Source organism: Canis aureus, chromosome 1, assembly GCF_053574225.1.
Source record: "Canis aureus isolate CA01 chromosome 1, VMU_Caureus_v.1.0, whole genome shotgun sequence".
Classification (NCBI taxonomy): domain Eukaryota; kingdom Metazoa; phylum Chordata; class Mammalia; order Carnivora; family Canidae; genus Canis; species Canis aureus.
The window spans coordinates 102,047,493-102,062,190 of NC_135611.1; the positions used below are offsets into that span (position 1 = coordinate 102,047,493).

The 14,698-nt window shown below is 45.3% G+C and overlaps 2 protein-coding genes across 2 annotated transcripts; both read left to right on the forward strand.

Moving 5' to 3' along the window:
* Nucleotides 1–736: 736 nt before the first annotated feature.
* On the forward strand, nt 737–2,724 carry LOC144296383 (olfactory receptor 10A7-like). The gene has a single exon (XM_077869797.1). The coding sequence runs from the start codon at nt 737–739 to the stop codon at nt 1,724–1,726; it is 990 nt and encodes a 329-aa protein (XP_077725923.1). The 3' UTR covers nt 1,727–2,724.
* An 8,981-nt stretch (nt 2,725–11,705) lies between these two features.
* Nucleotides 11,706–14,284, forward strand: LOC144323326 (olfactory receptor 6Z7-like). The gene has a single exon (XM_077913659.1). The coding sequence runs from the start codon at nt 11,706–11,708 to the stop codon at nt 12,642–12,644; it is 939 nt and encodes a 312-aa protein (XP_077769785.1). The 3' UTR covers nt 12,645–14,284.
* Nucleotides 14,285–14,698: the final 414 nt, after the last annotated feature.

A 14,698-nucleotide genomic window follows, 5' to 3' on the forward strand; every position in this document is an offset into this window, starting at 1 on the left:
CAGTACTGTATAATGGAGAGTAAGTTGAGCTGGGCATTAAATGGAAAGCTGTCTACTCCCATGATGCTCATAGTCCATAGAAGGAAACAGATTATTGAACAAAAAAGTAAAGTCAATTTAATTCCAAGCTGAGTATAGTGGAAAGTGTGGCTGGTTACATTCTCTCTGGCCATCAGGGGAGGAGATCCGAAAAGGTCATATCTGAGGGGAGGCCTGGAGTATGGGAAAGGTCCAAACACACCCACAGGTAGGGGCATGCAATTGTGCAAGTGCAAAGCCCTGGAGAGAGAAGGAGGTCTCTGAAGCTGGACTTGGTAAGTGAAAAGATCAGAAGAAGATGGGGATGGAGACATAGCCAAGAACCAATCCTCACAGACCTTGGAAAGGGAACCAGGGACACAAACAGACAGGGAATAGCATCTGAAAGGACACAGATGGCAAACACAAAGGCCCTGAGGCAGGATCAGGCATGGTGGATGCAACTCCATGGAGGAGAGGTCAGAAGGTGGGTGGGCCAGGCCAGTCAGGGCTTTGTGAGCCTTGTAAGCCCCGAGATCTCCTACCAGGCTCATGGGGGCCCTCAGGGAGGGCCCTGCACATGGCATGAGCTTATCTGCTCTGGGCAGCACCCACTGAGGAGACAGAGCCCCGGCAGGTGCAGCTCTGCTCTCCATAGCCTCAGCTCAACCCGTCCCCTCCCGCAGGCTTCCTGCCCGCCACGCCCCCGCCCGGGGCCATGCCGACCGCCTGGGCCCCCCCGGGCGCCCCCGAAGCCCCCCCCTGCGCCAACCAGAGCTGCGTCCCCAGTGAGCTGGTCCTGCTGGGCTTCGCGCACGTGCCCGCGCTGCGGCCGCTGCTCGCCACGCTCTTCCTGGCCATGTTCCTGCTCACGCTGCTGGGCAACGCGCTCATCGTGCTGCTGACCGCCCTGGACCCGGCCCTGCGCGCGCCCATGTACCTGTTCCTGCGCCACCTGGCCCTGGTGGAGATGTGCTTCTCGCTGGACATCGTGCCGCAGCTGCTTCTGACCCTGCTGCGGCCCGGGCGGGGCGTGTCTCCCGCCGGCTGCGCCCTGCAGCTGCTGCTGGTGTTGTCCTGCGTCACGTCCGAGTGCTTCCTCCTGACGACCATGGCCTGGGACCGCTACGTGGCCATCTGCAGGCCTCTGCGCTATGGCGCCATCGTGAGCCCGCGGCTCTGCCACCTGCTGGCCGCCACGTGCTGGCTGGCTGGCGTCCCTGTGTCTCTGGTCTTCACCATCTGGCTGTTCCGCTTCCCCTTCTGCGGGCCCCGAGGCATCCGCCACTTCTTCTGTGACATCGCGCCTCTGCTGAGCCTGGTGTGTGCAGACACCAGAGTCTTCGAGGCCAACGTGTTGGCGGCCACGGTGCTGGTTATCATGGTTCCCTTCTGTCTGATAGCCGCGTCCTACACCAAGATTCTGGCCACCGTGCTGCGGATGCCATCTGCCAGGGGGCGCCACAAGGCCCTGTCCACGTGCGCCTCTCACTTCGTCGTGGTGCTTCTGTTTTATGGCACCACGGGGGTCATCCACTTGCGACCCAAGGCCAGCTACTCCCCGGAGAGCAAGCAGGTGGTGTCCTTGTCCTACACCCTGGTAACCCCCATGCTCAACCCCCTCATCTACAGCCTTCGAAACAAGGAGGTGAGGGCTGCCCTGGGACGCGTGTGTTGCCATGGCCAGGAATCTGGACCCCATGAATGACTTCTTCAGGAATTGTTGATGGATGTTTGACACGGATCTATGTGCAAATATATCATACAGTGCTCTGACTTTTTTCTGGAAAACTCTATTGTTTTCCTCTTCCGGTCATGGTGGTGCTGGTTCCACCTTCCTGTCCAAGAAAAGGCTCGTGGCAGAGCATTCAATCCCTGATTACTATTATTTGGTAGTGGTGGATAAATGAACCTAATTGGGCCAACTAGAGTGTATTAGTAAGTGCCACAAGAGTACTGCATGGAAAACCATCCTAGAATGTACTGTATTAAAACATGTCACATATTGCTGTTAATCGTCAATCAGCTGAGGGTTAGCTAATTTGGGTTGGTGTCATCTGGGTGGTTCTTCTGATCTTGGCTCATGCCCATGAGTGCTCACCATCATAGGCTTGGTTTAGCTAGAAGACCCTCTGGTCCACACATTTCCCATTTTTCTCCTGGGAACAGAGCTCTGGCATGGTTTTTCTCATTACAATAGCTGAATGAGAAGGCTCCCTTGTTCAAATGATTTTCAAAGCTATGGTCATGTGCCACCCAATAAGATACCATTAGTCAATGCAAGTCACATGGCCATATCCAAAGTCATGGGGTAAGGAAATACACTCTGTGTCTTTGTGGGAGGAACTCTAAGATTATAAGACAAACGCTATCGATAAAGGGAGGACTAAGTAGTTAGGGGCTTTAGATCTTAACTTTGGAGAGCCAGACACTGAGATTTTTGTTCAAACTTCTCTTTGTTCATAGCTGTTAAGGATGTAAGCTTGTAGAGGCAATCAGCTATCTGGTCTTCTGGTCTTTAACAGAGGAGTTCCTGCTTGATAATGGAGTCATTGCAAAGAAAATCAGAACCAATGGTGGTGGGTGGGGGGGAAAGATGTGGTTCTGATTTTGTCGAGTTTCTGGATCCAGCCATGCCCAAAGTGTGTCTTGCCCTTAGGAATTCCTCTTAGGTGAACGAGTAAATTTGTCTTTTATTTAAGCCAATTTGGGTTGATGTCCTATCCTTCTCAGTGCCCTGATTTACTGATCTCTAATAACTAGCCTGGTACACGAATTACGTTATTTCTTCTCTAAAGCTCAGTAAGAATATTTTTTTGAATATGGGTAAATACATCAGAGGAGAAGTTTCTTCCCTTCAGTTTATGGGCTACTTTTGAAGGGATCTAGTTTTTCTAGAAGACAAACCTGGATCTGAATTGTCTCTCTTTATTTTCTTGGTTGTACAAACTAGGATTTGACTTTCCTGAGCCTCAGTCTTCTCATCTGTGAAGCGGGAATAGTAGCCATACTTCCTACACTGAGTTGTTACCATTAAACAAAGAGATGTATGGAAGCATCTAGCACAGTGCTTGGAACACAGTTGGTGCTCAGTTAATGGTCTCCATTCATTATTCACATAGCTATCCTCATAGATTAGAAACCCAGAAGCTCCACCCTTGGAAGGTAATGTACTATAGTACTCCCAGGATGCTGGATTTGGTGTTAAGGGACTTGGAGTTGGATGGACTAAAACCCTTCAATGTGGGTTGTTGGACTAGTCTCTCTGAGGCTCAGTTTCACCCTGTATAAACAGGAAAGGGTGTGAGGAATAACCCCTGCCCTGCCACCACTCAGGATTACGGTGGTAATCTAATATGACAAACAGTATAAAAATACAACTACTGCACCAGACTGAATGAGTTTCTGTTCTTTGTCATCAGACCAGTTCTGCCAATGCTTTCATCTTCCCAGGTGTCTTCTCCTTAATTTGGCATCAAACAACAAACAAGTCAGGCACTTCCCGAGGCTCTCAGGACACTGTGGTGAATAATGTAATATAGTCTGTGCCCTCATGACCTTTCAGGAATGCACAGCATTTTTTAAAGATGTGGTTCAGAAACACCTGGGGTGGTCGTTCAGCATGGAGATGTCAAACCCAGGCTGGGCCCCACCCAATCTATCAAATCAGAAACTTTGTGCTCACAGTCCAGGAATATGTATTCATGCAAACATAAGTCCTGGGTGATTCCAATATAAGGATATGGATCTACTAGTTTAGCAGATCCCTATTAGAAGGGAGAGGGCAAAGAAGGCCAACACATCAACCCCAATGCAAATACTAAAGGGAAAGTGGTCTACAATCTAACCAAACTCTTTTTCCTACTTTGAAACTCTGAGTCTTCACCGCTGAAATCTGCTTGACCTACTTCTTTGGACAATTGTGACCAAGACTAGGAACTTCAGTACTACTATCCTTTGAAATATAGAAGTGGTCATGTTGTGCCCAAGATTGCGAATCCGGGAAACCACCAAGGAGCTGACACCGATGCAAACACACGAGGGTTTATTTACAAGCTCGAGCTTGGGTCCAAGTATACCCGACACAGCGGAGCAGGGACTTGGACCCCAAGGTGGGTTTCAGCTTAGTTTTAAGGGCTGGTCTAGGGGACCTCCAGAAGGGGTGGAGGAATTTCTCAAGTTCTGTTTACATTCTGATATGGGGCCTTCCAGGGCATTGGGCTCTGTTCTCATTATAATATGGGGCTTCTTGCCCTTGGCTTGGGCTCTGTTCTTATTCTAATATGAGGCTTTCTAGGGCGTTAAGCTGTAAGCTGTTTTCTTCCTGGAACTGAGGTAATGTAAATTTCAGCTCTTATTCACAGGGGCCTGGGATGGCTGTACTTGTGCTAACGCTGAACTTAAAGTGGAATGGCCTTAAAATTTTCTCGGCCTCCACAGTCATTGAACCATCAACCCCGTCCCCAGTGCAGTTGTGGAGAGGAAGAGGTAAAAGGCTGAGCCTCCTGGCATCCGATAAGCCACCACTTTCCTCAGCCATAGGGCATCTCTCATGAGATCCGTTGATTCTCCTGCTGTGTACTCATTCCCCCTTCCTGATAACTGTATGTGGATTTGTCTTTGGGAAACTATATGGACCATATTCCCTACAGTCTTTTGTCTTTGGCAGTTTGATCAAAGTACTTCCCTCAAAAACAACAACAACAACAACAACAAAGACCCAAAGTGCTTCCCTCTGCCCTCACCGTATACAGGGTGTTGATTTGGTATCCCTAAACTAAACCATTCCAGCACTTTCTCCCTGGAATTGGATTACTGAGTGAAACAAGCACAGAATATGGAACTGACTTTTCTCTATGGTGGCCTAGTACTTCTTATCTGGTTTACCAAAACTCTCCTGGTCCATGATCCTGGAAAAATATGGTTCTTCATCAACCCTGCAGTATCCAACCACTTTCTTGGCTTAAGTGATCCAGTTAGCTTCTCTTTTTAGCAACCAAAGGATTGCTAAAATGATAAAATGATACAGCATCGGGCTGTTTCCCTGCCTGACACTGCAGTTCTGGGTTTGGCCTGGACCCAATGGTTGCCAAAGCCACTTTAAAAAGCTCTTCTCAAGGGATGCCTGGGTGGCTCAGTGGTGAGCATCTGCCTTCTGCTCAGGTTATGATCCTGGGGTCCTAGGATCGAGTTCCGCATCGAGCTCCCCAAAGGGAGCTTGCTTCTCCCTCTGCCTATGTCTCTGCCTCTCTCTGTGTCTCTCATGAATAAATTTTTACAAATCTTTAAAACATCCTTCTCAAGGATGTGGAGAAAGGGGAACCCTCTTGCACTGTTGGTGGGGAATGTGAACTGGTGCAGCCACTCTGGAAAACTGTGTGGAAGTTCCTCAAAGAGTTAAAAATAGAGCTCCCCTATGACCCAGCAATTGCACTGCTGGGGATTTACCCCAAAGATACAGATGCAGTGAAATGCCGGAGCACCTGCACCCCGATGTTTATAGCAGAAATGTCCACAATAGCCACACTGTGGAAGAAGCCTCGGTGTCCATTGAAAGATGAATGGATAAAGAAGATGTGGTCTATGTATACAATGGAATATTAGTCAGCCATTAGAAACGACAAATACCCACCATTTGTTTCAACGTGGATAGAACTGGAGGGTATTATACGGAGTGAAGTAAGTCAATCGGAGAAGGACAAACATTATATGGTCTCATTCATTCGGGGAATATAAAAAATAGTGAAAGGGAATAAAGGGGAAAGGAGAGAAAATGAGTGGGAAATATCAGAGAGGGTGACAGAACATGAGAGACTCCTAAATCTGGGAAACGAACAAGAGGTAGTGGAAGGGGAGGTGGGTGGGATGATGGAGTGACTGGGTGAAGGGCACTGAGGGGGGCACTTGACGGGATGAGCACTGAGTGTTACATTATATGTAGGCAAATCGAACTCCAATAAAAAAAAATATACAACCCCCCCCCCCACTCTTCTCAAGATGTTCTTGGGTTTTTTGTCCTTCTCACCAATGTTTCAGGTTCTTCCTGAAAACATGACCCAGGGGCAATTGCATAGTTGAGTTGGTTGGGCATCTGCCTTCAGCTCAGGTCATGATCTCAGGGTCTTGGGATCAAGCCCCACATTGGGCTTCCTGCTCAGTGGGGAGTCTGCTTCTCCCTCTCCCAATGCCCCTCTGCTCATGCTCTTTCTTTCTTTCAAATAAATAAATAAAATCTTAAAGAAAGAAAACATGACCCAGGGATCCCTGGGTGGCGCCTGCCTTTGGCCCAGGGCGCGATCCTGGAGACCCGGGATCAAATCCCATGTCGGGCTCCCAGTGCATGGAGCCTGCTTCTCCCTCTGCCTGTGTCTCTGCCTCTCTCTCTCTTTCTCTCTCTCTGTGTGTGTGTGTGACTATCATAAATAATAAATAAAAAATTAAAAAAGAAAAGAAAACATGACCCAATTGGTACTAGATTTAAGAACCTCATGGCCTCATAAACCCTGACTTTTGAGTTCTAGTCTCCAACTAAGACCCTCCAACAACCAAAGAGCACAAAAAACTTTTGGGACACTTGGTTCCAGGCCACCATTCTCCCAGATCCCTCCTCTTACCTCCTGTTTCCTCCATCCCTGGATGTATCATGAGAAAGCCTTCTGAAGTCAAGAATGAGACCCAGAACTTTCTAGGAAGTGGAAAGCAGACCTCTAGTTTTATCCTACCCCCTCCCCATCATCAAACATCCCTGGAGTATGCACTGAGTTAAGACCTGTGCTTGCCTCTGTGGACACAGAAAGAAAAGGCAAATTTCTTCTTTTGAAATAACTCCTTGAGGACACATAAGATAAAAAAGTTACAATTTAGTGTGAAGGACGTTGTAGTAGCAATGCACTAAGTCATTATTTTGAGCATTGGGATGGAGATGAACTAGTATGTATTGAATATCTACTAAGTGTCAATCACCACACTGGACATGTGATGCATATTTGCTAATATAATTTTCCAAAAGATGTTTTGGTTTAATACCTGTCTCATGGTATGAGCACCGGGTGTTATTCTATATGTTGGCAAATTGAACACCAATAAAAAATAAATTTATAAAAAATAAAAAATAAAAAAATACCTGTCTCGTGGCAATAATAATAATATTGCTTCCAAATGTGGGGTATTTATGAGACTGACGCGCTGCCTACTGCGCTAACGAGGCACCTAATGTGGGGTATTTAATTTGCACTGAGCTCAGAGACTTATATGCCTTAAATAATTTTATCCTCTCAATGACCCTGGGAAGAAGGAAGGGTTATCTTATAGGGAGATTCAGAATGGGAGTAAATCATGAAAGTCCTGCAGCTATGAGATTTGAGTCAAGAACTAAATATCATCTGTCAGGCTTCAACTCTACAGAACATTTCCACAACCTCATTTGGAGGGTGTTTAACCAACACTGACCGATCACCCACGTGGTCCCAGAAGTGATTACATCACACCATCCTGTTTTATCAGAGAAGGGAACTAATTCTATGTGGCTAGAGACGAGAGAAGGTTAATATTTTTCAAAGACTGAAGTTTCATGTGAAATTTAAAGGGTTGAATTGAATTTCATTGTGAGAAAAGGTAATCTCTTGTCAGAAAGAATAGTTTGGGCAAAGTTCCTCAGGAGTCAATGTACTTTGGATCTCTGGATATTTGTGTGAGCAAGGATAAAGGTGTGGAAAGAGTCACACAAATATCTTAAGGGTGGATATAAAGGTTATAGTGATTCTAATTGTGGAAAGATGTATATAACATAAAATTTGACCTTGTTAACCATCTTTAGGTGTACAGTTCTCTGGCATTAAGCACATTCACCTCTTGTGCAACCATCACTGCAACCCATCTCCAGAACACTTCATCTGGGAAAATGGGAGCTCTGTAGCCATTGTACACTAACTCCCCATTTCTCTCTCCTCTGGCCCCTGGAATCCACCATTCTACTCTCTTTTTCTAGGAATTTGACTCCTCTAGGCACCTCATATAAGTGACATCACACAACATCTGTCCTTTTGTGACTGGCTTATTTCACTTAGCATAGTCTTCAAGATTCATCTGTGTAGTAGCAGCATGTGTCAGAATTTCCTTCCTTTTTATGGATAGTTGAATTCCATTCTCTGTATATATTACATTTTGCTTATCATTGCCTCCATCCATGTACACTTGGATTGTTTCCATCTTTTGGCTATTGTGAGTATACTGCTATGAACACAGAGATGCAGATACCCATTCCTGCCATTACTTTCAATGGGCAGCATTGTCTTAGCCTCCAATTTCTACTGGAAAGTCTTCTCCTGTAGTCCTCAGATGCATTAGCTCTTCTCAGAACAAGTTATGAACATGTGTTTCCATAACCAAACTTATCAACCAAAGGCAGGAACAATTTACCACTTATCTTTATGCCCCAGGACCAAAACACAAGACAAGGCATTTGGGAAGAAATCAATGTATGATGGCCTGAACTGAGAGTGGCTCTGAGGCTCCTCCTCCCCTTAAGCCTCCAAAGAGTGTCAGTAGAAGTGTTTTTCTTCTTCTTCTTTTTAAAGATTTTATTCATCCATTCATGAAAGACACACACACACACACACAGAGAGAGAGAGAGAGAGAGGCAGAGACACAGGCAGAGGGAGAAGCAGGCTCCATGCAGGGAGCCTTACGTGGGACTCAACCCCGGGTCTCCAGGATCATGCCCTGGGCCAAAGGCAGGCGTCAAACCACTGAGCCACCCGGGCTGCCCAGAAGTGCTTTTCCCATCAACTATTCTCCAAGTCTGCAGAGACCAGAGGAGGTCTCTGAGGTCCAGAGCTCCAATTTAAGCTGGCATCCCTGCTTCCTTTTCACCATGAGGAGAGTCAACTCAGCAACTTAGAGCATTCAGAACTACGAAGAAGGTGAAACAAGGGTGGGGAAGTGGATGCCTCATTCAGGACCAACAACAGCTTTCCAATGTGGACTGAAAAGTGACTCTACTCTTCAACATCTCCTCCTCCAGGTAGGAGCTGAATGCACCTGAGCATCTGAGCCTCTTCCAGGGGCAGCATCAGCAAGAACGGATCTGAAGCTGCTGTCCTTTGACCATCATATGGGGAGACCAAATGTTATTCTTTGGCGGTGAGGACAAGGAACAGCAGAAAGAAACTTTCTTTTATAGAATATCCAAAGTATACCAGGCACTGACTTTGAATGCTTTAGAAAAGTATTCAGTTACTTTTAACTGATGTAACCCCCAATTAGTACTTATCCATAATTGTGTATTAATTTATGAGGCAGATTTAAACAGATTGAGTGACTTTCTTGCTTGGAAGTTCTTGAACACTTTGAGGCTAATACCAGGTTGGTTCATGCCCATATAGCCATCACTTTTGGTGTATTGCTTCTTTGCACAAAGCCCCTTACTTAATAAATAACTACCGTTAAACACTTTACCAGCCAAGGGTCTGTCTTCTCATGAGAGGAATTCTGAGTTTCATTTAGAACAACAGATTGAAACCCACTTCTGTATAACTTTGAGCTCAAGCTTCAGCCACAACATTATGTTGTCTCTCTTTTGACAGTGAGGAAATTAAATAGCTCAGGAGGGAGATGGTTATCTATATTTTTAAGTAACACACAACAGAAATTAAGTAGAACGCTCAAGGAGCCAGATAGAGAAAGCTCCATGGCCCAGATTGCTGTGGGGACCAGGAATGTTCTCTTACTGACCACCGTATCTCCTTCGAACCTAGCACACACAGTCTTAGCAAAGAATTCCTGGATAACAACTATCTTTGAGATGGTATATCTAGATATTTTTGAATATCTAGTTTTGGGATTTGGGATGCTAATGTGCCTTCAGGGGTGCACTCACTGGTTTTGCTGCAGGTTATCCAGGGATCTCTTAGTTCATCTGAAGTCCTAAGTTAGGAAAGGCAACTCAGAAAAGGATCTTTGGAGGAGGTATGTATTGAGTGGATACGGATAAGAGGATAATGAAGATCAGACGCAGAGCCAAAAAGAGGGGGAGCAAGAAATCTCAGTTGGGGGGAAGGACTGGGATGGAATGGGAAATGAAAGGTGAGTGGACTCCAATCCAGGAAGTGTTTACTGGGGTGCAAGTTCTGCTTGACAGCTCTAAAGCGAGTCGGTGGAGTCACACCCCTGATCCTTGGCTGCCCACCTACATTCATGCAGTAATATACACATGTATGTCCTCAGGGCGAAATTATCCTATGATCCTCATGCCTTTGCACAGAACCTTAGGATCTACAAATCCGGCCTCTTGGAAGGCTCTGATGCTCTGAGTCTTACAGGTCTCTGCTAACATAATTTGAGAGGCTCTCAGGTCACCTTCCATCCCTAACGTTGCTGTGCAGGGTAAACATCTTTCTTATGAACATTTGGCAGATACTGACCTCTGTCATTAGTTTATCCTCAATTATTTCTGCTTATGTAGCCGTGAACTGCTATCTAAGGGCCCCCTGTAACTTGGAATTGTTTTTGGTGGTGGTGGTGGTGGTTTGTGTGTTCATCGACTCTTTCTCATAGGAAGTCAGTGGCCATAGACCTGGACTATCTTCTTTACCCATGCATTTCCAATAGCTAGCATACAAAGGGAGGTTCATTGAATGCCATTGAATGAATTCTGTGAATGATAGATAGCCTTATAGTCAGAATTCTCCAGCTGGATCACTTGTCGGCTCTTTACTTCCCATGTCCCAGGTGCAGACTTTTCAGGCTTGACTGTAAAGATGAAATGGAATGGGACTAGACAGCATAAACGTCTGCCCAGCTGTGTTACCTTCTTTGTGTTATGTCCCGGCAGTGTGGTCTTGGGCAAGTGAATGTATCTGTTTGGGCTCCCTACCTGTCTTATGGCATAAAACCAATGTATATAAGTAGGATTGATGGCAAGTAAATAATGCATACAAGGCACTCAATGAGTTGTGGAAGTATCAATTATGAGATCATATATCCTCTTGTGTCTTAACAATTTTTTTTCCTGTCAGCTTCGATTTTCTGAAATGTATCAGTGTGAAAATAACACCTATGTGTATTTGCAGTCCCTCACATTGATACAATGAGTGTTATTTGCGACCTTCTGCTGAAAGACATGTCAGTCTTTTGGGGGATTCCTCCCTCTGTGCTCTTCTTGAACACCATCATTGGTGACCTACAATACAATTATCAAAATAAGTTTACATTGAGAAGAGGAACCTTTTCAAACAAGGGAGCTGGCAGTCTTGCTCTACTCCAGATTTTTAAAAATACTCCCAAATTCCTATGCAAAGTATACAAAGAGGGGAAAAAAGAACTTTTTTTGGAACAGAAATAACAATCCTAATTTCTTATTTGCTATACCAATTCTCATCTACTGCCTTATTTATTGTAACAACCTTATCGGAGGCCAGTGATTTTCTCCCAATTTTCAGGCAGTCTGATTATATAAAGATTCAGACTTAGGAAGACCAATCAGAGTAATGACGGTGATCTCATGCTCAGAGTTTGTCTATTCTCCAAAGTCTATTCAGCGTTTGTCTGTAAAAGTCAATTTCCAACAGAAGCTGGGCTAGCCCAGTCCTAGGGTTTCACTCACTGTGAACATACTCCCTATTTTTTTTTCTAACTAAGTGTCTTTGAAGAGACCAGAACGTCAATACACTTTATTTGTCTCTCTGCAGATGGAGAGTTCTCTGGAGTTGGGCAACATGACCAGAGTCCAGGAGTTTGTCTTGCTGGGTTTGTCCACCAGGCCGGGCATAAGGAATGCCCTGTTTGCTGTCTTCCTGACCCTCTACCTGCTGACCCTCCTGGAAAACACCCTCATCATCTACCTCATCTGCAGTCACAGCGAGCTCCACAAGCCCATGTACTTCTTCTTGGGTAACCTCAGCTGCCTAGAGATGTGCTATGTGTCAGTGACCATGCCCAGTCTGCTCCTGGGGCTTTGGACTGGACCCTGCCATGTACCCTTCACAGCCTGCATGACCCAGCTCTTCTTCTTTATAGTCCTCATCTGCACGGAGTGCACCCTCCTGGCCTCCATGGCCTATGACCGCTATGTGGCCATCTGCCGCCCACTCCACTACCCACTGCTCATGAGGCCCCAGGTCTGCCTGGGCTTGGCCTTGTCTTCATGGATTGGGGGGCTGCTGGTCTCAGTGGTCAAGACATCTTGCATTGCCAGCCTGTCCTACTGTGGCCCCAATGTCCTCAACCAATTTTTCTGTGATGTCTCCCCTCTGCTCAACCTGTCTTGCACCCACGTGGCCCTGACGGAGCTGGTGGACTTCATCTCTGCCATCGTCATCTTCTGTGGAACACTGTTGGCAGCATTAGCCTCCTACTCAGCCATCGTGGTGGCTGTGCTCCTCATGCCATCAGCCGCTGCCCGACGCAAGGCCTTTTCCACCTGTGCCTCCCACCTGATTGTGGTGGGCATCTTCTACTCAGCAGCCCTCTTCATCTACTGCCGTCCCAGCCGTATCAAATCCATGGACCTCAACAAGGTGCTGTCAGTCATCTACACGGTAGTCACGCCCATGTGCAACCCCATCATCTACTGCCTGAGGAACAAAGAGGTCCATGTGGTGCTTCGGAAAACTCTCCACTGGCCTTGAACATGGTCTTGAATAATTGGACCTCTCATCTCCTGATTGAAAAACTTCTATGGCCACGCAATTCCAAACATAATACTGAAAGGCCAAAGAAAAACTGCAGGAATATGTTTCCCATCTCACAAACAATGAGTTCATTTCAATCAGTAACAAAATCTGAATTACCCATGGAAGAAGTGAACAATGTCTATGAGAAAGCAAGTCATCGCTGATGAATGATGAGTGACTGGTAACTCACATGACAAGATGGTCAACTTTATTAGTAAACCTAGAAATCCAAATTTAACAACCCCATCATTTTATTCTTAGAATGACAAATACTTAACAAATGTTTCTATATGGTTCCCACAAGTAGAGATAGATGATATATAGGAGGATATTCACAGCATCTTTGTACTGAAAAAAATCAGAAACAACCTAATATCCACCAAGTGGATGGATTAGGTACATTTTATTCATTCTGAGGTAAACATTGGGGTGACTAAATAAAAGGAAATAGATTTATGTCTTTGACATGGCAATATGGCATATATATAATTAAGATAGGGCTTCTATCTCAATCTTTTCCCCATTCGTTTGTACTAGCTATTACCCATCTATACTATTTTTAAGGTTTTAATTAATTAATTAATTAATTAATTAATTTGAGAGAGGGAGAAGGCACATGTGTGCATGAGCAGGCGGAGGGACAGAGGGAAAGAGAGAGAATCTCGAACAGACTCTGTGCTGATCATGGAACTGAGCCTCGGGACCTTGAGATCATGACCTGAGTGGAAATCAAGAGTTGGATACTTAACCAAATGAGCCACCCAGGCACCTGCCCTACCTATATTCATTTTTTAAAAGATTTTATTTATTTGATAGAGAAATAGTGAGAGAGAGCATGAGCAGTGGGTAGGTGGAGAGGGAGAAGTAGACTCCCCACTGAGCAGGAAGCCCAATGCAGGGCTCGATCCCAGGCTCCTGGGATCATGATCTGAGCTGAAGGCTGATGCTTGACCGACTGAGCCACCCAGGCACCCCAATAGTGCCTTTTCGTAAATAGAAGCTTCCAATTTTGGTGAAATATAAATTATCAGTACTTAAATTTATACCTCTTACTTTTTTTAAGATTTTATTTATTTATTCATAAGAGACAGAGACAGAGAGAGAGAGAGAGAGAGAGAGGCAGAGACACAGGCAGAGAGAGAAAGAGGCTCCATGCAGGAAGCCTGATGCGGGACTTGATCTCGGGTATCCAGGATCACACCCTGGGCTGAAGGCGGCGCTAAACCTCTGAGACGCCTGGGCTGCCCTATAGTTATTACTTTTGACAGCTTAATAAAATTTACCTATTTCCCTGTCACATAAAACCATTTCCTACATGGTTTATAACTTTAGCTTTCTAATTTGTGTGTATAATGCCACTCAAAAAATGTGTGTGTGCATGTGCATGTGTGAGGTGTGAGTTGAACTTTACTTTTTCCGCACATAATCCAGTTTTACGAAAATGGTTGTTGGAAAGACTCTCCCATTAAATTGCATTGCATCTTTGTCAAAAATCAGATTGAGTAGGGACGCCTGGGTGGCTCAGTGGTTGAGCGTCTGCCTGTGGTTCAGGTCGTGATCCCAGGGTCCTGGGATCGAGTCCTGCATCGGGCTTCTTGCAGGGAGCCTGCTCCTCCCTCTTCCTGTGCCTCTGCCTCTGTCCGCGTCTCTCATGCATAAATAAATAAAATCTTTTTTAAAAAATCAGATTGAGTATAAGAATGTGGCTCTATTTCAAGACTCTGTTTTATTCTCTATCAATCTATTTTTCTGTTAGCTCACCAATATGAGCTTGTCTGGATTACTGGGATGTAATTGTATGAATTAACATCAGGAATTCTAAGTCCTCCCACTTTGTTCTTTTTCAAGATAGCGGTGGCTTTTCTAGGCTCTTTACATTACCATATAAATTTTAGATTCAGCTATGCATTTTTATAAAAATTACCTTTGAGATCATAATTATGATTGCACTGAATCTAGAGATAATTTTTGGGGGAATTGATATTTTCCACAATGCTGAGTCTTTCAAA

Bases quoted from the DNA above. Each gene is read 5' to 3' on its own strand.
- LOC144323326 (XM_077913659.1), top strand. From the start codon at position 11,706: ATGGAGAGTTCTCTGGAGTTGGGCAACATGACCAGAGTCCAGGAGTTT.
- LOC144296383 (XM_077869797.1), top strand. From the start codon at position 737: ATGCCGACCGCCTGGGCCCCCCCGGGCGCCCCCGAAGCCCCCCCCTGC.